At 41.6% G+C, this 23,903-nt stretch overlaps 3 protein-coding genes across 12 annotated transcripts in view; 2 read left to right on the forward strand and 1 right to left on the reverse strand.

Moving 5' to 3' along the window:
* OCLN (occludin) overlaps positions 1 to 21,862 on the forward strand; it is a 48,013-nt gene extending 26,151 nt beyond the window's left edge. For all 7 annotated transcript variants that reach the window (XM_082373883.1, XM_082373885.1, XM_082373884.1 and 4 more), the window contains 5 exons: positions 6,921 to 7,066; positions 12,185 to 12,400; positions 14,077 to 14,248; positions 16,596 to 16,637; positions 18,186 to 21,862. In XM_082373883.1, the coding sequence (XP_082230009.1) occupies positions 6,921 to 7,066; positions 12,185 to 12,400; positions 14,077 to 14,248; positions 16,596 to 16,637; positions 18,186 to 18,287 (678 nt within the window). In that variant the 3' untranslated portion in view covers positions 18,288 to 21,862. The remainder of the gene's footprint in view (positions 1 to 6,920; positions 7,067 to 12,184; positions 12,401 to 14,076; positions 14,249 to 16,595; positions 16,638 to 18,185) is intronic.
* LOC309619161 (survival motor neuron protein) overlaps positions 1 to 23,903 on the reverse strand; it is a 261,837-nt gene that overhangs the window by 121,491 nt on the left and 116,443 nt on the right. The gene's annotated exons all lie outside the window — the stretch shown is intronic.
* The window catches only part of LOC309619137 (general transcription factor IIH subunit 2), a 33,918-nt gene continuing 31,971 nt past the window's right edge, over positions 21,957 to 23,903 (forward strand). For 3 of the 4 annotated variants that reach the window (XM_082374016.1, XM_082374018.1, XM_082374017.1), the window contains exon 1: positions 21,957 to 23,883. The gene's annotated coding sequence lies outside the window, so the exon portion shown is untranslated. The remainder of the gene's footprint in view (positions 23,884 to 23,903) is intronic. The other variant, XM_082374014.1, reaches the window with a different exon arrangement.

Raw genomic sequence — 23,903 nt, forward strand, 5'->3', positions numbered from 1 at the left:
TGCAGGGATTCCTAGATTTCCAGCACTAAATAGAGTTAATTCTAACTATAGGTATAATGGTCTAAACAGGGCAGTTGTCTGTGACGTCGAGGAAAACTGTCCTCCATCAGTGGTTCTCAAACCTTAGCAAGCATCAGAATCACAGGGAGAGCTAGTTAAAACAGCTTGCTGGGCCCACCCTCAGTGTTTCTCGTGCAGTGGATCTGGAATGGGGCCTGAGAACTTGCATTTCTGAGTTCCCAGAGTTCCCAGGTGATGTTGATGGGGAACACACTTTGAGAACCACTGTTCCATAGAGCCAGGCTGCAGCTATAATACTGCAAGCCCAGTGAGCTCTGAGTTAAGGTGTGCACAAGGTCTCTTCCAGGCATGGCATACGTAGAAAATGCTGAGGCTGTATGGAGTACTACAGTAAACTGAAGGGGATTTGGAACCCTAGGTGGTGGCTGGCATGGGCTCTGAGGACTAAGGTGTACTGTGCCTGTGGCACACCTGCTGGGGAGGCTGGCATGAGATACACGAGTGTTAAAATGCTGCAGGCTGAACCAGGGTTTTCCTTTCTAGAGCAAGGGGCCTCGAATGGGATCGCTTACTGAGTGTAAGCTTCTCCACCTCACCCCTCCCAAAGCTCTAACAGCTCACTGGCTCTTAGGAGCTTCAGGATTCACCTTTGCCTGGTGTATGTTAGGACTTCCCTGTGGGCAGCCTGCAGTTTGGATAGGGAACATGGTGTTTGCTAAATCCCCAGAGCCATCTGATCAGCGTAAATTAATCAGACTTGCCCAAACCTGGTCCATGATCTCTTCCTTTGTGGGATTAGTCTGTTTGGGAGCATTTGCCTTCAAGCCACCAAGGGTGGAGAAAAGTCTGAGGGAACTTTCCAGAGGCAGTTTTGAGGCTCTTGTTGGGGGAGCATCTGTGAGTGTAAAATATCAAAACGGGAAAAACGAGTTGGACCACTTAGTGTTTTGAAAACTTGTAGTGCAAGGGCACATGGCCCGGGGAAGGTGGACCTCGGGTTGTAAAACTGGAGATGGTACTTAGAGATGAAGGCGCCCCTCCCTTTGATGTCTGGTATATTTCTCCACTTTAATTACCAAGCAGGAAAACCCCTTCTGTTTGCCTTTTGAGGGTGGTGTTCCTACACTCTGACCTAAACAAAAGGAACCCGATGACTAAACACATATCATAGCAATTTTGTGTCAAAAGCTGCTTTTAGAATGATAGTCCAGTAGGCAAATAAAACTCTTCAAAATGGATTCACATCGTATCTTATTCGGATGTGGTGAGGAGTTAAGGCAATGAGAATGGTTCCTTGTCTTACTGGGAATAGTCAGTGCCCAGATGAGATGGGTACCTCAAGCCATATTTACATTACTGAGGTGTCAGTTTATCATGCCAGAAACAGAAACAGAAACAGCTGAGCTTGGGAGTCAGGTGGACCGGGTTTACATCCGCCCTCTACCCTGTCACCTTGTGTGCGACCTTGAGCAAATTAATTGGACCTTAGAGACTCAGTTTCCTCATCTGAGTATGGAGATAGTCCTGTCTCACCGGGCAATGGTGAGGAACAAATGGGGTCAGGTTTTGCCTGACACATGAACTTCCCTCTCATGATGCAGGTCTAGTCTGACTCTCTTCCCGTGTTGTGTGAGCTAGGAAGGAAGAGCAAAATGGGGCGTGGCTGTCATCACTCCTTTTTGCTTGTACTCATTCCAGATGCAGTTGATTTGTGTGGAGAGAAAGGTTTTTCCCAAACTTTGTTTTACAGGGGTGAATTGACCTAAAAACATTCTTGACCTTTTTTTTATTCCATCCCTGACTTCAAGGAGTCGGGGTGGAGAGGCTGCTTGTGAGTCAGTGGCGTTGATAAGCATGATCGTGCAGCTCCATCCTGGTCCCAGGGGAGGACGGCTCCATGCTGACAGGTGTTGGGATGAGAGCTGCTCTGAGTTGCCCTCTTTGTTTTTCCCTTGGCACCCCACAGGGATATACGATGTTTTCATTAATTCTCCAAAGACGGTTAGTTAACAAAGATTTTTTTCACAAGTGACATAGAACACTTCTTTTTTTTTTTTTAATTAATTAATTAATTTATTTATTTATTTTGGGGTGTGTTGGGTCTTCGTTTCTGTGCGAGGGCTTTCTCTAGTTGCGGCAAGCGGGGGCCACTCTTCATCGCGGTGTGCGGGCCTCTCACTGTCGCGGCCTCTCTTGTTGCGGAGCACAGGCTCCAGACGCGCAGGCTCAGTAGTTGTGGCTCACGGGCCCAGTTGCTCCGTGGCATGTGGGATCCTCCCAGACCAGGGCTCGAACCCGTGTCCCCTGCATTGGCAGGCAGACTCTCAGCCACTGCGCCACCAGGGAAGCCCTAGAACACTTCTAATGAGTATAATTAAATTCTGAATAAAAATTTGTCCTCTTGTTTAAAAAAAATTTATCCTCATTGTAACTACCTCTTGTGAAGATCTTTTGAAATTATTTCACTTGAATTTATTTCATTTTGACATTTCAGAAACACTTTAGTTCTTTCTTGATTGGAATGTGAATCTTGGTAAAACGTTTCCTGTCCCCTTAAATTAATAATTCATACTCGTTAAACATGGTCTGTGAGAGTGCTTGTCCTTTTTGAATTTAGTCTCTAGAGTCTGCCTGTGTCATTCTTTGATTGGTTAAGGGTCTGTCTTCTCCTGTCTCGTCTTTCCCTTTTGTAAAGTCTGTCTGCGGCAAGGCTGCCACTAGGGCCAGGAACTCTTCAGGCAGATCCCAGTGAAGAGCGGCCAGCTGGGCCCTGCCGTGTGGATTTCTGTGCGTGCGGTGCCCTTCCGCCCCACGGCTGCCCCCGAACCCCAGCTCCCCCGCTGGAGGACCTGCGGGTGGGAGCCCCGGATCAGCCCCCCAGGCCCGAGGCTTCTCTTGGCTTCACAGCAGCAGTTCCAACGTTTGCTTGACTCTCAAACTTTCCTTTCCCCTCAGTGCTTAGTAGAAGGCAAATCTTCCTGCATTTGTGTTTTTTCACTTTGCTTTCTTCTGCCCCTAATTTCGTAGAGCTAGTTTCAAGTTACTTGAGGAAAACTGTTCACCATTTGCTGTTCAGAATTAAGCCGAGTTTTTCTCAGGTTCTAAATCTTTAAAATTTTACTATAGTTATTAAAATGGTAGGGTTGTTTCGTTGTTGTTGTTTTAAAGAACTTTAGCTACATCATCAGGCATTATGGACTGGCTTGGGATCCTATCAGTAATCACAGTGAGTCTCAAATCCCTGTTCTCATCATAGGAAACACAGGCTGAGGACTCATAAATTTCTACTACTGGTCCCTCCTCACTGGGGCTTCCCCGCTTCCTCCCACTGTCTTTTGAAAACAGCAGGTTTATACTCACTTTGCATTGGTACCGTGAGAAAAAGTAATATTTTATCTTCTTTTGGGAAACATGAAGCATAAAAGGAAAAAAATGAACTTACTCCTTGTTTTACAAATATATTTTGCTTCTGCCTCTAGACACTTAAGCTCCTTTCGAGGACAAAGGCTGCTTCTTACTCACCTTTGAGTCTGGCTGGGTGTTTGTTTTCCAAAACTATGTATCACGTCACAGATTTGCATGTCATCCTTGCGCAGGGGCCATGCTAATAATTAATCTTCTCTGTATTGTTCTAATTTTAGTGTATGTTCTGCCCAAGCGAGCATGGCCTTGGAATTTTTTGTGCACGTGTGTGAAAAAGGTTGAAGTAATGAAAGACCTGTGCTGGAGGGTGAAGTCAGTGTTCGGGCTAGTCTAGTTCTGCTGACTCGAGATAAACGTCAGCTCAGGGCAGCTCATCTGATAAGGCAGTTGGATACACACAGTGTAGAAGTAAAACAGTAATAAATGAAGTAACCTTTATGCAGCAAACTCTGGGCTCCTGCTTTGTGCCAGGTACTGGGCTGGGCTTTGAAGACCCATAGAGGAAGGAAGGTAGGAGGCTGCCCAGGGAGGGGCGGTGGATTGGAGCTGAGGCTTTGAAGTATTTAAACCCCACCTTACCATTTATTAGGTGTAGGTCCTTGGGAAAGTTGTCTAGCACCCTGAGCCCTCGCTTCCTCTTTTCTGAAAAGGGAGTACTAGCATTGTTAGCTGAAAACTGGGTTCACCTCTTGGTGGCTGTTGAGCTAATAGACACAACCAAGCCAAAGGTCGGGAGAAGGAAGAATTTATTATTACTTGCAGCAAGTGAGGAGAACACCGGGGATCTTCTCCAAAGCAGTGTCTGTCCGAACAGCGAAATTAGGGAAGCTTTAAGCTAAGGGTACTTGCGTATTCATGAAGGGGCTTGAGCAGAGGAGAATTCAGCATAGAATTGGGGCAGAGGTCCACAGAGTCCAAGCTTTAGTTGATTGAAGTCAAGAGTGGCACCATCATGATTCCATCCTCCAGCTGGGTGGGGTCCTTAGTACCTGCAGAGCTCAAAGATATATTTTGATGTGTATCCCCTGAGGAGGAATTAGGACTCTGCTTTATCACTGCACTGTCGTTTGAGTGCCTTTTCCCTGTTCCTGCATTCCTTTGTTCCCTCAAGATCATAAATTACTGAGACCTGTTCAAGGGTGAGCATGGTGGCCAGGCTTAGATCACAAAATGGCTTCTCTTATGTCAAGAAAGCCATTCCTGGTTCTGTTTCTCCAGGGACCCCCTAACTTATCTGCTTATAGTATTTATCTGTAAGGTTGTACCTACTAAATGATCCCTCAGTTCAGTATGTGGCATGCGGTAAGCAGGCAGACAGTGGTGGCTTTAAGAGCAGCCCACTGCCCAGTGAAGTTAGAGGTGTGGGAGCAGCGTCACTCTGTGTGTAAACAGTCTGTCCGAAGAACACATGTGCTCTGCTGGGAGGTTTGTGTGCCCAGGTGCTGGCGAGACAGGAGGACAGGGAGGTGCCTCACCCAGCAGGGACATTTGTGGAAGGCCCCCGGGAGTAGTGGCACCATCCCAACTTGGTAGTGAGCCAGGACTTGAAGTCCACTTAAGGATTAGCTGGCAAAGAAAGGGGGAAGAACATTTCCATTCTGGGCAGTAGGAAGTCTCTGCAAAGACACCCAGACACCTCTTTTGTAAGGTTTTGGTTTCCGGTTTGCCAGGGTCAGTAGGAAATCCATGAGCTCTGCACCCTCTGCTAAATTTGCAAAGAGAAGAGTTAAATGGGTTTTTAAGAAAGGGAGGTCTTTTAAATCTGAAGTCTCCAGAATAAGAATACGCCTTTGGCTTGGCCAGGTATTTGCCTGTGAAGCTTAGCGGTGGTGTCAAGTCCTCAGGAATTCAGTGGGTGCCAAGAATGGTTCCCACCCGGCCCCCCTGTGGTGGGATCTGAGCACACTCCCTGGCAACCCACCCCCTGGTTTCCCAGTTGCTGCCAAATTCCACTTTCAGAAGGAAGTGATTCCATTCCTTTCTGACTCACGGGAATATTAAACAATCAAGATTAAATATCTCTATGTACTTCAGGGGTGGGGAAGTAAATATCTTTTGACATGTGATGGTGCAGTGACAGGAAAGGAGCAGGTCACGTTTTAATGCTGTGCTTGAGGACAACAGAATGTAAAGTTTGTGTGTGTGGCAGGGACATACGCTATGTTGAATCTAATTGCGAAGATTTATAATAGCAAAATAATCCAATTAAAAGTCTGCCATCCCCTTTAAATACTTGTAAAAATTCTTTGTTTAGATCCAATGGCTTTAATTCCAGAAACCAGCATCTTCTGAGTCTTTACTGTGTTCATAAAAGCCCTGTGCTGAATGTGATACCTTGTCATCTCATTTAATTGTCAAAACAACTTTATGAAGCAGGGAGCTTCCGCATTTCTTACAGTTGAAGGTATTGAGGCTTTCTAGAACTTGTAGTTGGGTAGTTGGCAGATCTGGAGTGAGCCCAGGTAATTGGATGCCATTGTGCTCATCACCAAGCTAAAGCAGTCCCACCCTCCCTAAGTTTGAAAAGTTGCTCTTTTTCACAGAAATAATTTTTAGTGTTATTTTAAGTTTTTTTTCTTTTCCCCCCACACCTTAGTTTTATTCCTTGACTTCAGACCAACTCAATGACTTGTCTGGGCTTAGCAGTTATTATTTTTCTGGCAGAGTAGTATGCAATAATGTGAAGATTTTTAGGTGAAATTTAAAGAGTGTCGGACCTACTACATCTAACAGGTAATGTTGAGACTCTAATTGGCTATGCTTATTTATATACAAAACTTTCTCCCAAAGGTTCTCTGGGAAACCTTTCATGTTAACAAGGCATCATCTCCAATGTGTATTACTTCTTAGAACACATTCACTCACACATCAGAATGGAATAAGAAAGGTAGAGAGGGAAGGCAGTGATGCTATTAGTGATAGAGCCATTGAGAAAGTAAAGGGAGAACAGACAAATCTGTTACTAAAGAACCATAGCAGAAATCAGTTTTTGCTTCTTAATGTAGTTTTAACCTTCCATGTTTAGGGTGAACGGATTGAGAAGAATCAATGTTCTTTCTCCTAGATTAGTGGTTTTCCAAGAGTGGTGCCCAGACAGCGGCATAAGCATTACCTTAGAACTTGTTAGAAATGAAAATTCTCGTTCTAACTCAGACCTAGGCCGGATAAAATGAGATTAGTCTTCCTAAGATGGGGTGGATAATTACTAAACCTAATCACATCAGGATGAGGATCAGGTAATTTGGATTTTTTTCTTGTTTGTAATTGATTTCTGGATTTGTTAAACTAACGATAGCACCATTCCTGTGATTTGACTGTTAACACTGGATAATAACAAGGTAGTCAGATAGGTTAATAATATTTAATGAGCCCGATAAATATTAGGTAATTTTATATATGATATTTTTCTTTCATTTCTTCCCCCTTTTATGTTACAGGCTAAATAATAACTGAGTCTCTTGGGACTGTTTCCTTAGGTTAAAAACGTTTCTGCAGGCACACAAGACATGCCTCCTCCCCTTTCTGACTACGTGGAGAGAGTGGACAGCCCCGTGGCCTACTCTTCCAATGGTAAAGTGAACGAGAAGCGACTGTATCCAGAGTCTTCCTATAAATCAACACCGTAAGTAGCGTCTTCCTTCTTTTGCTAGAATGAGTCTGAAAAAGTGAGTATTTGCATGTGTTTATAAATCAGTTGCTGTTTTGTGCCATTTGCCTTAAAAAAAAAAAAAAAAAACCAACAGTTTTCACAAAGGCTGGAGACTGATCTCTGCCTTATAGGTGGAGGCAGAATGTGGTTCTTTCCTATTTCTGGTTTTGAAGTTTAGATGAGGGTGGAAGGGTATTACAGATTGATAGCAGAGCTAAGTGTGGTTCTCAGTCTCTCCTCCTGCCTGTAATTATTAGATCTCTTTTGCTGGGGGATGTGAAACTGATAAAGCCTCTAGATTTTGTTTTACATGTGGTGTGAAAAACCTCACAGTGAGTTTCTGACCTAGAGTAGGTGCCATTCAGGTTATTGAAATAGTATCCCTGTTGCGGTTTTAGGTTACCCTGAAGCCTAAGTCTAATTCACCTTAATGACAAGAGAGAGATGTTGGGGATATTGTTAAGGACTTGGATGTAGTTTGCCTAAGGATGATAAATTAACGTTCCTGTATATAATTCTAGAACCCCGAGTTCCTTTGTAGACCAAAAAAATAAACCTTCCCTTTAGCTAATTTGATCGTTCTAAGTTAAAGGTTTATCTGCTGGGAAATTTTTGTTCAAAGTTTTATCTCCAACCTCCACCACCACTTAGGGGGCCGAGTTTGTAGAGATCCACTCTGAGTGCATAGTAGTTTGGGTGCCTGGAGTCCCTAAGATGACACCAGCAGCTGAGTTAAGTATGGAATCAGTTTGAAGAGAATAGATTTTATTATTACCCTGGAATGGAATTTGGAAGTAGACTGGCATTCTGCCTTACCCTCCATATATTTTATTTTATTTTATTTGGTCTTCAGCATCAAGCTTACTTTTGATTTCAGTTGTAAATGATTTGGAGGAAGAGCATTTTCTCTGTTCTTCTTCTCTTTGGATTTTGACAAAAACCAAATCACGTGAGGCTATGAGAGGCAGAGGTACACAGTAGAGATGCAGTCCTTGTAAAAGGTTCAAGCTATGATCTACATGACTTCCATGCATACAAAATAAATATCTATAATGCATCTTGTGACCAGCTGTGCCTCCAAATTAATTGTAAGGCCTGCAGGACTCCACAGTGTTCCCACATGCTGTCCCTTTTTATGAGAACTAAGATATTTTCACAAATTCATTTGGAACAATTTAAATATCTTACTTATTCTTCAATAGGCCAGTACATTCATGATGTAAAATTTATAAGGAGCAAAAGGGAATCCCTTTTGTCTCTAGCTGTCTAGTTTCTCTCCCCAGGGGCAGCTAGTGTTACCAATTTCTTTTACGTCCTTCCAGAGGTTATTTTTAAATAAATATGCTGGCCAAATACGATGTTGGTTATTTTTGCCTTTTAAAAGACAATAGCATATTAAATGCATTGTTAGCAATATATCTTAGTGATTGTCCTTATCAGTATAGAGTTTACTGATCTGTTTTATAGCTACATAATATTCCATTAAATGGGTATACTAAAGTTTGTTTTATTAATCCCACATCGATGCACACTTTTCCCCAATGTTTTGTTATTACAGACCTCTGCAGAGAGTGAACTTGCACATTTATCACTTTGCAAATATGTCAGTGTATCTGGAGGAAAAATATTAAAAGCACAATTGCTAGGTTAAAGGAAATTGCATATTTTATTTTGATAGATGTAGTCAAATTGTACTCCATATGGGTTGTACCAGTTTATACTCCCGGAGTACACCCTAGAAGTTTTTTGAAGGCCTGGAAAATGCAAATATGATGCTTAGTTTTAGAACCCAGCAGAAGGGGAGGATGGGGATGGTGCCAAGGTAAGGGATAACGAATGCAACAGTGTGTAGTAATGACGGGAGGAACTTGCAGCCTCTGGCGGGTAATAGACATTGTTGATTGTTGTCTGTGGCAGAGCATTGAGCGCTACGGAGGATTCAGTGTACGTCCTCCTGGATGACGAAGGGATCTGTCTTTCCTCAGGTGTTTCTTGAAGGTGTTTAGTAACTCACCAGTGCCTCTCCTCCTTATTATTGTAGTGGATGGGGAAGGAATTAGAATCGGAACATTGTCTGAGGTCCAGGTTAAGAATGAGGTACCTCAATACTAGGATGTTTTTTCCCCTCGAGGCATAACGTACATTCAGTAAAGGGCACTGATCTTGCTATACAGCTTGATGAGAGTTCACGCATGTGACCACTGAAGTAACTACCCTCAGACCGAGAGAGAGGCATTTCAAGCGCTCCAAAACGTTGTCTTCTCCACGGGTACCCCCCTTCCCCACCACCACTCTTTTGACGCCTGTCACCATATCACAGTTCTTATAAAATGGAATCATGTGGAAATTATTCTGGTGTCTGGCTCCTTTTGCTCTCACCATAATGTCCTAACCTTAGAATTTTAAGGCAGTTAGAATTAATCCTGGATTAGGAGACAGCAGAATGTAGCTGAAGATGGTTTCTTCTCCACCCTCTCTAAGTGAATTTGGGAGGTAGTAGGTACACTCCCTACTCTCTTTTCCACACCCAGGGTGAATTAACCTTTGTAAATCGAAGAAGTGGAGTGCTGATGCGATGCAGAGCTTTCAGGGCAGGCTGACACCTTAGAGTGCCCAATGAGACCATTGTCTGGTAGTAGTATTTAGGCTGGTTGGATAATCTGTTAGGGCTTTTACGCAGGTTGTAGGAATTCACTGGTTCGCCTAAGGCCCGGAGATGGTGCTAGCTTCGGGCACAGCATGATCCAGGGACTCAGAAGATATCAGGGTTCTTGTTGCTATGCTGGTGTTATTCTCAGTACAGCTTCTTTTGTAGCAGGCTAGCCATGCACATTCCCCAGGCTGTCTTGATCTTCTAGCACCAGATTCAGAGAATGGAATTTACTTTCCCAAAACTTACATATCAAATCTATTGGAAAGATTCTGATTGGTCCTTTTTGGGTCCAGGAAGATGGAGTTCTCTGGTTGGCAAGGCTTGGATATTCCCCTCAGTGATGATGGCAGTTTTAAAATACCATGTATATCATGGATGTCATTCCGACAGTCATGACACTGATGTGATCATGCAATTTTGTTTCTCTCTCCTCCCTGATACTGGGTGTCCTCAGTAAAGAGGATTCTTGTGAATGTCTTTTCAATTCAGTAATTACCTTGAACCCCTGCCATGTACTGGGCCAGGTGCCCCTGGGAATACGGAGTTCGTGTTCCCATGGAGGTTGCAATACAACAGAGGCGGAAGGAAGTGCCAATAACTACAATGTTGGGGTGAGATAGAGCAGCAAAGGCATGTGAGGGTGTGTGTGTGTGTGTGTGTGTGTGTGTGTGTGTGTGTGAGAGAGAGAATAGAACAAGTTTAAAAAAGAAGGAAGTCAAAAACTACACAAGGGCAGATTTCCGCACCTAGGGGACTGAGTCAGATACTGAGGAAAGTATACAGGTGGTTACTTCTGGCTTGTGCAGATTTTCGACCTAATCAGACTTGTCTCTAAAAGCAGGTTTGAAGGTGACTAAGAGTGCACATATCCCCTAACTGTTACATTTATATATACTTTTCTTGCCAAGCATTTCGTTTTTAGCTTTCATGTTGTATCAAGTTATTGTTTAGTGTTTGAAAGGGTGTAGGAAGAGGGGAGATGGAAAACTTCTAAGGTGAAGATTTATAAATATCAATATCTAATATAAAATTACAGGAGAAGGGCCGCCTTGATATTTTGGGGTTTTTTCTAATTTCTTTTGCCCTTTAGCATCCTCCCCCTCTGGCCCCCAGCACTTCAAACAAACCCACTGCATTCTAAAGGTTTTATTTGCCACCTCAAAGCTAAGAAGCATAGTACCTGGCAGAGTGTCTAGGAACTCATTAATCATTGACTCACAGAGAAAGTCACATTTTCCTTCCTTTAGAAGTAGCATTAACAGAGCACTCAAAGCCATGTTAACCTGGATAAATTTAGAAAGAAGAAATAAATATCAGCCCTCCCCAGCCACCACCCCTCCTAAAGCTTTAGGAGTCTATAAGAAATTAATAAGTGTGATTAGAAATCTAAGACTTTGGCAACAGTTAGAACCAAGCAGTTTTGGATCACCTAGAAAACAGTCCACCTCGTGGATAAAGCTCAAGATGACAGTTCTGTAAGTTGAAAGCAATAAAAAAAAAAAAAATTCTTCAGACTTTTAAATAGTTGACTTGAATAGCAAGGCTGATGTTGGAAAGTCTCAGGTGCCTTGTTTCTCCTCTTGCCCTTCTCCAGCTCTGCTACAAGGGGAAAGCGCAGCTTTGCATTTCTGTTACTCAGAAGTAGTCTACAGTTGCCACAGCTCTTGGTCTTTTATTCCATGTTAGGCTTCGTTTTTCTGCTTGTGGCAGAAACATTATATGCAATCAAAAATCTGATGCAATATTAAATAATTGGCGTTAGAAAAATAAGTGTAATGTGAACTCTTCCATTTCATTCATTGTACGGGGCTTCAGGATTAACAGTGCAATTTTAAAAAGAAGTCTTAACGAGCTCTTTCATCTATTACAATATAAAGCTTTTTAGGTTTTTTGTTTTTAGGTTTTTTAGTTTAAATTTTCAGTATTTTTCATTTTTCAACATTGTATCTTGAAAAGAGAATTGATACAGAGGAGTCTAAAATTAATATTACCAAGAGCTTATCTCTGAGAGTCAGCCTCTAAAGGTAGATATGTATGTGCATTCCTCTCCCCACTCAGCATTCCGTGGAAGTAGAAGAACCTGTAGAAAAGAGTCATGATTGTTATTTTCCTAACAGCCTTTTGTGGAGTAAGTCCCTGGCACGGGTCAGGTCAGTAATTCTCTTCCAGATCAGCGTGTTTCCTAAAGTGAAATCTTACATCCATTTTTCGTACAAGGTTTACTAATGAGCTCCCCTTACATCAGAGCCTTAAAGCTGTTCGTGTGTATTAGGGGAGCTGGGCTGGTGCTGGGTTGAGCGCAGGAAGCTGGGGATCTGCCCAGTGCTGGGCAGGTGGCTGGTTGAGTGAATGCGGCCCACGTGTTGCTGCCCTCTGTGGTCTCGGTGCTCTGACAAAAGCTGGTAATGCTCACGGACAGATGATTCCTGTTTTGTTAGGGTGCCTGAAGTGGCTCAGGAGCTGCCAGTGACTTCACCTGTGGAGGACTTCCGGCAGCCTCATTACAGCAACAGTGGTAACTTGGAGACGCTTTCAAAAAGGGCTCCCTCGAAGGGCAGGGCAGGAAAGTCGAGGAGATCAGAGCAAGACCACTATGAAACAGACTACACGACGGGCGGCGAGTCCTGTGATGAGCTGGAGGAGGACTGGATCAGGTACTGGGGCGCCTCTTGCTGGAACCCCTTGCGCACCTGATGATTATACAGCCAGGTTTTGGTGGTGTCGCCTCCTCAACTGGGGTGGGTGGTACAGCTTCATTCTTTGCCAACCAGGGCTGGAGACAGTTTCTTGATACTTTTTTTTTCCCCTAAGTACTCCTTTATAATAAAGATTGACCTGGAGGGAATGTGTTTGGCTTAATAGCACTTTGGCTTAAAAACACTTTCAGCGCACCTCCACAAAATGACTGATAAACTTCGCCACTGCTGTATGCTTTTACCAATAGTCACCCAAGAAAGGTTTTTCGAATAAATGAAATACAAGTATAGAGGAACTTTGTTTTACTAATTATAAAATTCCGGACCAGTGCTATGGCTTTCCTTTGGCGTTTACTTTTAAGTTAAGCTTTCACGATGAGACCAGAGAGTCTTTTAAAAGTTTAATCCAGAGGACTTTGGCAAACAGTTTTGTAAACAGTGGAGTTAACAATTTAGTGTCGTGGTTAAGTTACTTTGTGTGTCAGTGGTTTTGTTCTAGTCCATCATTGCCAGCTGTACTCGTGTATGACCTGTAGCCTTCTTTTGCCCAAGTATTCTGAGGAATGGGACACAAATCAGAAATATTTGCTGTGTGGTTAATCAAAACATTGCTTCTCAAGGTATTAGGAGGGATGGATGGGGCAAGTATAGCTAGAAGTGCCGTACTCACTGGTGGCTCTCATATTTCATCTCCCCCTTACCCCTCAAGAGTTTTGGCCTAGTTCAGTCATCTGTCTATAAAATATTTGCCTGTCTTGTATCATGCAAGATTTAAATGAAAACTTTTCGAAATTCTGAATTCTTGTTTCCCTTCTGAGCAAATCATTTAATTTCTCCTGTCTGTAAAATGGAGATATTTAGACTGTCTTAGATATGACATTTAAAATTCCATATTGCTATGAAGTTCCTTAGTCCCGTGAAACAGTTCAGAGTATTTCCTCAGTGGATTATGGGTGGTTAATAGCATCACTGTCGTATGTAAAGAATAGCTGGCATATTGAGAGATACAAGTGGTACAGAATTTCAGGGTTTTTTTAATAGCTTAACACATTGCCAGATTATTTTTACAATGAGCATACATTTTCATACATGTACTTTTTAATGTCTACTTTTACAATCAAAGTGATTTCTATTAAGGAGAAACAAGATCCCCCCTGCCGCCCCAACCAAAAAATTGCTCAAAACAGTCTGAAAACTGTAGGTGGTAGCAGAAAACAGCCAGCTGCCAGTCAGCTGCTCTGCCACTGAAGTGATGAAAATATCCTTTGAGTTCCACAATTCCAGTTTTAACACTTCTAACGTTAAGTATCCATTCTCATGTGGTGTGGTGTATTCAGAATAAATGAGTTCCTAAGACAACCCTGAAATTTCATAAATGATTTTCAACTTATTTCTAAAAATCAGTAGGCATGGTTTTTTTTAAAAAACATGAGCAGCAACGTAAAAAGCATAATCATTCTTAAAAGAACTCATTTGCATCCCACCTTTCTCTACCCATAAGCAACAACAACAAAAACAAAACCAAGAGAATGTCAGTCTCCACATCCCACCAGCTTATCATCTTTGAGGAAGAAGCACTGGATCTTAGGTCTGCTAAGGATACATAAGTAATCATTTTCTCACTGAATTTTTAGGGAATATCCACCTATCACTTCAGATCAACAAAGACAACTCTACAAGAGGAATTTTGACACTGGCCTGCAGGAATACAAGAGCTTACAGGCAGAGCTTGATGAGATCAATAAAGAACTCTCTCGTCTGGATAAAGAACTGGATGACTATAGAGAAGAGAGTGAAGAGTACATGGTAAATTGAAATCTGATAATTATATATTACATAGAATTTTATTCTAATCTATGGAGTACATTATCCTTTATACTAATATTGATACAGATTTTGCTAGTAATTATCAAACTGTAATTTCATTGAAGAGTAATTGAAATCAAGTCTTAGATTAAAGTCTTTCCAAATTGAAAAGTGTACTAACGTAGTTAAGAATTACAAAGCAATGGTCTGTGTACATATTGAATTGGCCAAAAAGTTCGTTCGGGTTCGTCCATAATCCATCCCTTCCTGCTTAAAAGAAAATAGCTACACATTAGTTTTTCTGTTTATAAACAAAGTTCACTCTTTCTGTAAAAATTTCAAATAATACAGAATTACATACAGAAAAATAAATTGCCTTAAATTTTGTCACCAAAATATTAGTTGTTAAAATGTCCCCTCTGTGCAGAAGTGCACCTAGACACAATCTTTGATAAAGAATCATAAGTTTTACTTATATCCTTCCTGCTTTTTTACTCAATAATAGCTTATGGCTCTTTTTTTTTTTTTTTTTTTTTCCTTGATCACCTGGCTGGAGTAGTGTTTGTCCATGTAAAGTTACTCATTACTTTTTAACCCCCATCTCCATATTGTGCTCTTTAGAAGGAAGTCACTATGCATAGATCACACTTAAGGACTGGGGAATTATACTCCAGCGGTATACCTACACAAATTATTTGGAATTCGTCTGCATGGGAAATTTGTCACTTCCTCCCATTTATTTAATCATTTATGTCAGTATAGACTCATGGATATTTGTTTTATACTTTGGGTTATAATCCAATACTACTTCGTTTTGTTCCTTGAATTGTTTTAGCTAGGACCATTGGGAACTCTTCTGGTTGCCTCCTGTGTTTCTTTGAGATATCCCCATCATTGTGAAGGTTTTTCTTTTTAAATACTTACTGGCACTGCTTATATCTTGCTTTTTTATTCAACAATAATTTGTGGTTATCACTTCATGTCAATGATAAAGATCTACTTACTGAGAAAATATTTTTATGTGTTAAAAAAATAACTCCACAATTTTCAATTTTGTGGTTGTACCATAATTTACTTGAGTGATCCTCTATGAATAGACATTTAGGTATGTCTCCCCACTGCCACACATACACTCTGCCCCTACTAGTAATACACTGATGAACCTCTCCATCCTTACACACTTACCCACTTATCTGCTAGAACGAATTCCAGAATGTGAAATTGCTGAGTCAGAGGTTAGTACATTTAAACTTTTGTTGCAAGAGTGCCCTCCAGAAAGATTATATCAACTGTATTCCTGCTAGTAATGCTCTAGAGGCTCCTCTGACCCACATCTCACTAACATTTTATGTCTGAAAAATTAGTGACTTGTGTCTTAGATAGCAGTATTTAAACTTTTTTATCACATCATGTATTTATTGGAACTTCATAGTCCTTTTATGAAATACCCTTTGCCATTTTTAATTGGGGTGATCTGCTTTCCGGTTTCAAAGTATTTGCTTCGTATATAGTTTGATTTATTTATTGTTTTCTTTTATGGCTTCTCTATGGTATCATAAACCTTTCTTATCCAATCAATGCTTATTCATTGTTACTGTGTCCTTGATGTGGAAGTGCTGAGGTTACAGAGACAAATCATGTTTCCACCCTCAAAGAGCTCATATTCAAAGGGAGAAACTGACACCTAAACAACTTTGACAATGGGACTAATGCCATATTTACGTTATGTATAGAAAGTACTGTAACTAACTTCTCTGAGAAGGAATAAAGTCTGCTGAAGGCCTGGAGAGTTTAGAGGAGGCTTCACTGAGAGGTAACCAGTACACATTCTCCAGACAGTAGGGGAGGTACATGAGTACAGCTATAAGGGGAACGTGATGGAAATCTGGAAGCATTAATGTGCTTAATTTTTTAAAGAATTGCAAATGGTGGGCACAGAGACTGGAAAGGTAGGAGACTAGATTAGTAGAGAATTTAATGGAGTGCTTAGACCAGTTTTATAATGGGATGTAACCTGATCAGAGCCGTGCTTTATGAAAAAGTTCTCTGGGGTCTACTTGCCACGTGGACTGGCATGGGGAGAGGTGAGAGGCAACAGAACAAATAGTTACCTGTCTGTGTGAGTGGAATGTGAGAAGTATCTTAATGTCATAAATTTCCCGTCACTGGATTCCTCAGGTCCTCCTACTGACCATAATAGTTTTGAGAACTTTAAGACTTCGTTATTTTAATTCCCTATATTTTTGTCATAAGATGACATTTTTAGCTTCAAAATATAACATCAGGAGTGTTATTTTTGGAAGAGAAAATGCCCCACTAAACATATTCCTTTGTTTCTCATTAATAGGCTGCTGCTGATGAATACAACAGACTGAAACAAGTTAAGGGAGTAAGTATCCCAGATTGTAAGATTCTTTTAGGAAGAACTTATCTATTATGTGCTTTTCATTTAACCTTTAGAATGACTCTGAATACCTTGTCACACATGCACTGATTATAGACAAAAGGCCCTATAATTGCAAGATGAAAACTGTAAGAAGTTGGAACCTTAATTTCGGTTGTTTGCAACTACAACCAGCACTGATGCAAAAAAAAAAAAAAAAATTTTTTTTTTTTAGTTTGAAGTATACATACAGAAAAATACACAGATTGTAAGTATACAACTTGGTAAATTTTCACAGAGCAACCACACACCTTTGTACCTGGCATCCCAATAAAGAAATACATTTCGTAGTACCCCTTGTATGCTCATCCAATTTTTACACTCAACCCAGAGGTAACCACCATCCTAAGTTCTAACATCATGTATTAGTATTGCCTATTTTGAACTTTATATAAATGGAATCATACAGTATGTAATTTGTGTGTGATTTCTTTTGCTCAGTATTGTTTGTGAGAATCATTCAGATGGTGGCATGAAGCAGTGGTTCGTTTTTAAGTGTGTATGCACACAGGCACACATTTGCTAGGTATATACATAGTCATGAAATTGCAAGGTCATTGAGCAAGTGGGGATCCTGCCTTGGGTAGGGACTGTCAACAGCATCCCTGGTTTGTGCCACTTTACATTCCTAACAAGCAGTGTGGATTCCTATTGCTCCATATCCTTGCCAACACTTGGCATCATCAGTCTTCTTTTTGTTTTTCTCCTTTGGCCACACAGCGCGGCTTGTGGGATCTTACTTCCCCAGCAAGGGATCGAACCCGGGCCCTCAGCAATAAAAGCACAGAGTCCCAACCACCCATTGGACTGCCAGGGAATTTCCCAGCATCATCAGTCTTTATTGCCTTAAAACATTTTGGGTTTTTAAAAGACTTTATATTAATTTTTAAAATTCCAAAAGTCATTAATTTTTTTTTGGCTGTGCTGCACGACTTGTGGGATCTTAGTTCCCAGACCAGGGATCAAACCCGGGCCCACGGCAGTGAAAGTGCCGAGTCTTAACCGCTGGACCACCAGGGAATTCCCAGAACATCATGAATTTAAATTCAAGAGTTTAAAAACGTACATAGTAAAATTTCCTGTCTCACTCCCCATTTACCCTGTTTCTTTATTCTAAGTAAATCCATATCACCCAGTTTCTTGTTTTACTGATTTTTTTTTTTTTTAAATCATGTTTTAGCAAAAAAAGGCCGATAAATTTTCTTGGTGACTTTACAAATCATTAGAAATGAGTGTATCCTTTGTAAAACTCAGGTTAGAAGATATGATTGAGAAAAGAGAATCAGCTGCTCATGTGGTTAGAGATAACTGCCAGGTGCCTTATGCATGTCACTTCGTTTAACACTCCCTGCAATTCTATATGACTAACGCTCCCCTTTTGTTGTTGTTCACCTCTGCCTTCCCAGCAGCTAAAACATAACTCGTTTTTAGTTTGTTCAATTTACGCGATTCTTTTTTCTTCCCTCCCCCCTTTTTTTTCCCCCCCTTTTTTAGTCTGCAGATTACAAAAGTAAGAAGAATTATTGCAAGCAGTTGAAGAGCAAATTGTCACACATTAAGAAGATGGTTGGAGATTATGATCGACGGAAAACATAGATAGCGGATGCCACATTGTTAGGTTAAGAAGTATCTGACTGACATCTCTGCAATGTTATCAGGAGTCAAAATGACTTTGGACTCTAACCTGGGAGGCCAAATCTTTGTGATCATTACAGAGTTTTGGTAGTTTTAATATCATCAGTATTGAAGCATTTTATAAATAGCTTTTGATAATCAACTGGGCTGAACACTCCAAGTAAGGATTTTATGCTTTAAACATTGGTTCTTGTATTAAGAACTTTTGTTTGAGGTTTTTAAACCTCTAAGGAAGGTCCTGGAGTACACTGTGCTGTGAACTTTCACACCCTAGGCAATCAGGTCTTAATACCTAAGTACGCTCATTGGGTCTTGTAGGGGATAGTTTAATTCTCCCAGAATTCTCCCTTCAGATAACTGTTACTTATAATCATTTATTTTCAGATAAGGAAACTGGGGCCCTGCAATAAAGTCTCTGAAGTGAAACTGCTTGTTGCCTAGCTTGCAGTTTTGGTTAAGTCTGTTTTATGACTCCATTGATAAAGTCCCTGGCCTTTTCCTATTTTAGCTACTACGGATACTGAGTCCTACCAGCCTCCCTATTGATTTTTTTCTGTGTATAAATGCTTAAGAGCTTTTTATTTCATGTTATCCTGGTAATAAAGATCATGTAAAAGTAACAAATGTGTGAAATTTGAAGATTGTAAATATATGTTTACTTTTTAAAAATCAAAGTTTAAACCTACTGGTTAGAATTTTGTTGTGTATTTTTAAATGCTTTTTATCTTTTATGGTTTACATGCTTTTTTTAAACCAACTAGCCTTTTCCATTATATCAAAGTATCCAATTACATTTATAATTCAATTGTGACTTGAATTGTATCTTACGGGAATTTTCAAGTTTTGTACATATTTTATAATTATTAAAACTGGTGTTTCCTTTCTATAATGTACCTTTTTGATGTCATTAGTGCTGTTAATATTAAGCTATGGAAAACTACACTCAGAAGTTGTATCTGTTACTGTTTTAAACTATTTTGGGTGCTGTGCTGGTTGGTAGCTTCCTAAATCCTTTGGCTAACAGAAGGCTGATTTGTCTGGAAATGGAATCCAATATCATAAAACACCAAATTATTTCAAATGGTGCCCTTAAATCTCAGCATTTTTTTTAATTCAGTTTTTTTCTGGTAAAGTAGAATTAGCTGATAATACTGGATATATAGCTAACCAAGTGGATTGTGATTATCCCCTCAGTTTGGAACTCTCATTTAAGTATATTGTTCTTAATATGTAAGTCTGAATCATTTTCCAAAGATAAAAATAAGGTTTCCATTATAACACTGATACAGTTCTTCAAGTTGAAGAAATTCTTAATTTTCTATGTGCTGCTCATACTACAAAAGGTAATAAATAGTTTATGTTTTTCATATCTTTTGAATTCATACCAAATGGTAAGGACTCTATCGAGCAACTTAATTTTTTTTTGAAAGGTATATGTCTTTTTTTTTTTTAATTTATTTATATTTATTTTTGGCTGTGTTGGGTCTTCGTTTCTGTGCGAGGGCTTTCTCCAGTTGCGGCGAGCGGGGGCCGCCCTACATCGCGGTGCGCGGGCCTCTCACCATTGCGGCCGCTCCCGTTGCGGAGCGCAGGCTCAGTAGTTGTGGCGCACGGGCTTAGTCGCTCCGCGGCATGTGGGATCTTCCCAGACCAGGGCTTGAACCCGTGTCCCCTGCATTGGCAGGCAGATTCTTAACCACTGCGCCACCAGGGAAGCCCTCAATTGATTTTTTTTTTTTAATTTTTATTTATTTATTTATTTATTTATGGCTGTGTTGGGTCTTCGTTTCTGTGCGAGGGCTTTCTCTAGTTGCGGCAAGCGGGGGCCCCTCTTCATAGCGGTGCACGGGCCTCTCACTATCGCGGCCTCTCTTGTTGCGGAGCACAGGCTCCAGACGCGCAGGCTCAGTAGTTGTGGCTCACGGGCCTAGTTGCTCCGCAGCACGTGGGATCTTCCCAGACCAGGGCTCGAACCCGTGTCCCCTGCATTGGCAGGCGGATTCTCAACCACTGCGCCACCAGGGAAGCCCTCAATTGATTTTTATATGTCTTAAAATTTAAACTGAAGTCAGCACACTTAGTTTATGAAGGCAAGTTTGCCAGTGTTGTGACTGAACAAAACCATTCAGCTAAATGCAGAAAGTCAAATAGCATGAGTTTGCGCTGTAAAATTGTGCCATAAAATTGAACCTTGAAAGTTAAAAAAATCATTTTTCAAATGTACTTACACACATTTGATCTCTGAGCCAGAATCAGGGTGGTTCTTTTGTGTGGGGGGAGGTGGCTTTTTTTTTTCTTTTTTTGTCTGTGCCATGCGGCTTGTGGGATCTTAGTTTCCTGACCAGGGATTGAACCCGTGCCCCCTGCAATGGAAGCGTGGAGTCCTAGCCACTGAACTGCCAGGGAATTCCCCTGGGGGGGTTGGCATTAACCATCGGGACATAACTTTGAAAAACCACTCAGGCAGTTTTCTAGTCTGGAAAATAGAGGTTTAGATTAGATTTAAGAGGTCTCTTCCATCTCTGACCTTCTGTGGTTATGTTTGCATTCTGCTTTCTGCTATTAACCATTGTTCCAAAGATTTTGTTGAAAAAGCGTGTGGTTCGGGATTTCCGTGGTGGTGCAGTGGTTAAGAATCCGCCTGCCAATGCAGGGGACATGGATTTGATCCTTGGTCCAGGAAGATCCCACATGCTGTGGAGCAACTAAGCCCGTGCGCCACAACTACTGAGCCTGCGCTCTAGAGTCTGCGAGCCACAACTACTGAGTCCAAGTGCCGCAACTACTGAAGCCCGTGCACCTAGAGCCTGTGCTCCGTGACAAGAGAAGCCACTGCAGTGAGAAGCCCACGCACCACAAGGAAGAGTAGCCCCCGCTTGCTGCGACTAGAGAAAGCCTGCATTCAGCAACGAAGACCCAATGCAGCCAAATAAATTAATAAATAAATAAGTATGGCCAGTTATACCTACTTTCCAAAGTCAAATGGTGAAAACAAGTTTTTAAAAGCAAACTGGGTTTTAAAAGTACATGTATCATCCCAATCCCATATGCTTGGTGTGTGCTGGGTACAGCTTTACGGTGTAAATTCTTTTTAGTTTTAGGCAGATAATTGCCTTATGTTTGGCATTGTGGTAATTCATAGATAATGAACAAATGCTTTAAAAGATAGTATAGAGTTTACATATCAAGTTAAAGATTATCAGGTACTCTTATAAGCAACTCTGGAGGGTTTTAATGAGTCTCGAATGATTGAGGTTCCATCTAAAGGTATTGCAATAGGCAAGCTCATCTCTCCCAGTCTTTGAAGTTTACACTTTGAATTTCAGCTTGATTCCACCGGCTGAGCTGTTTGTGAATTTCCTAACTCTCTGGATTGTGTCCAGCCACCCATGGGCAGAGAACAGACTGTTCCATTCTTTATAGTTGTTGCTTAGTTTTACAAATTGAAACGTTTGACTAGGTTATATCATTTCTTTATTCTACCACTTTGTAAGCAATTAAAATATTGTGTCGGTCATAATAATGGCAAAAGATTACCATGGATTTATGCTTTTTTGTTTTGTTTTGCCTTATACCATTCCTACTTGATTCAAGATCTGAGACAGATATATTCAGAGGAGAGTAAACTTTACAGTTGGGAAAAGCTTGAATGATTCGGCCTCCTGTCTACAAATATGCTTTAAATTCTTTGGAGAGTCCTCTGTCCTTTTCCTGTTTTTCCACAAAGTCTTCCCAGACAGGTGGATAGTAAACATAAATGAGAAACTTGGGGCTTGGGGTTGTAACTGTTTGTTCTATAGGTGTGAATCCTGTCTTGGAACAGAATGGCTAATCAGAACAGAAGGAAAGAAAAGTGGGGGGTTTGTGGAAGGAAGGGAGGGAGGAAGGGGATACTAGGAAGGAAATAAAAGGAAAAAGGGTGGAGTTTGTGTGTGAGTCCTGTAAAGGAGTCAAAGATGTAGGGGAGGCAAAGATGGAAGCCAACTGGCACTGGGAATCAGCAATGCTAATTTCCCCTCCTCACCTTTTAAAGACAACATCAGAACTAAACAATGAGACCTTGTCTTCTGGGGAGAAATAAAAGGAGCTGGTTATGGAGTTGCCAAGATGTGATGTGCAAGCCCTGTAGGGTAGGTGGAAATAATCCCATCTTATAGATCAGACTTGGGTTGTGACTTGCTTCAGGTCACCCAGCTAGTGTGGCAGAGCCTGATTTTTAATTCACGTCTGTTCTTTCCACTGCTGTGCAGGATGGCTTCTGTTTATGTTTTTGAGGGGGAAGAATACATGGAAAGATTTTAGTACCAACAACACAATATAGGCAACAGAGGGGAAGCGTGCGGTGATGGGGAAGCAAAAAGGTTCCGGCAGTTCCTTTCTCCTTTTCCTGGGTATAATCCTTTCCTGAGGCTTTGGGGTGCCTTGCCTCTCAATTTCTCAGATATGGGAAATGCTAGTAATTTTGTGTGTATTAGCAGATATCTCAAACAACTTGTTCAAAATTGAACTGATCTTACCAACCCCCCACCCTCTCAGTAATTGCAACTCCAGCCTTTCAGCTGCTCAGCAACAACCTTTGGAGTCATTGATTCTTTTTTCATAACAAACATCCAGTCTATTGACAAGATTGAGAATCCAGCCGTTTTTCACTAGCTGCACTGCCATCTGACAGTGCTTCGAGACCCGCACTTATGATTCAGTTGCCACCACTCATCCCCTGCTTGCCCATGCCGTCCCTCAAACACACCAATGTGCTTCCACCCCAGGGGCCTTTGTACTTGCAGCTGCCTTTCCCTGGAGAAATCTTTCCCTAAGTATCAGCACGGTTAACTCCCTCCCTCATTCTGATCATGGTTCGACTGTCTTCTTGGCATGCGGGATCTTATTTCCCCCACCAGGGATCGAACCTGTGAACCCTGCAGTGGAAGTCTTAACCACCGGACCACCAGGGAAGTCCCCTGACCACCTATTTTAAACCGCAACACTTTCCCCCTTCCATGCTTAATTTTTCTCTATGGCACAATCACCATTTGATACAGTATGTTTTTCTTCATAATTGTCATGAGGGCAAGGATTTTTGTCAGTTTTTCATTTCTATTTCCTCAGTGCTTAGAACTGTACCAGGCCCAAAATAGGTGCTCAATAAATATTTGTGTCATTTAGCAGGAGCAGCGGAGCAGTCCAGGAAAACCGCTGCACGGCAAGCTGGCTCCGCTGAGTCTGCTGATGTGGTCAGAGTCCTTCATGCCAACCTTTTGTAAAGAATAAAATCAAGTCTCAGATCCCGGATGGACGGCTACCGGGCCTCCAACTTTCCAAGAGCGAATGGCCACCACTCTTCCCGCCTCTTTGCGAAGAGCTGGAAGGAAGCAGGACGTCCCTCCCCGCAAAGTCAGCAACACGGTTGCTCCGGCCTGCGAGCGCCACGCTCCGGCCACCACCGCTCCCAGCAGCCGGAACGTTTGCGCGTCGCCACCGCGCGTGGCGGAAGGACTTCGGCGGCGCCCTCAGAGCAAATTGTGAAGAGCTTCCGGCAGAGCGGCCCTCAGCAGGACCGGTGAGGCCGTGGTAGAGGTT

The sequence above is a fragment of the Balaenoptera borealis genome, assembly GCF_965194805.1.
Source record: "Balaenoptera borealis genome assembly, chromosome: 2".
NCBI classification, from domain to species: Eukaryota; Metazoa; Chordata; class Mammalia; order Artiodactyla; family Balaenopteridae; genus Balaenoptera; species Balaenoptera borealis.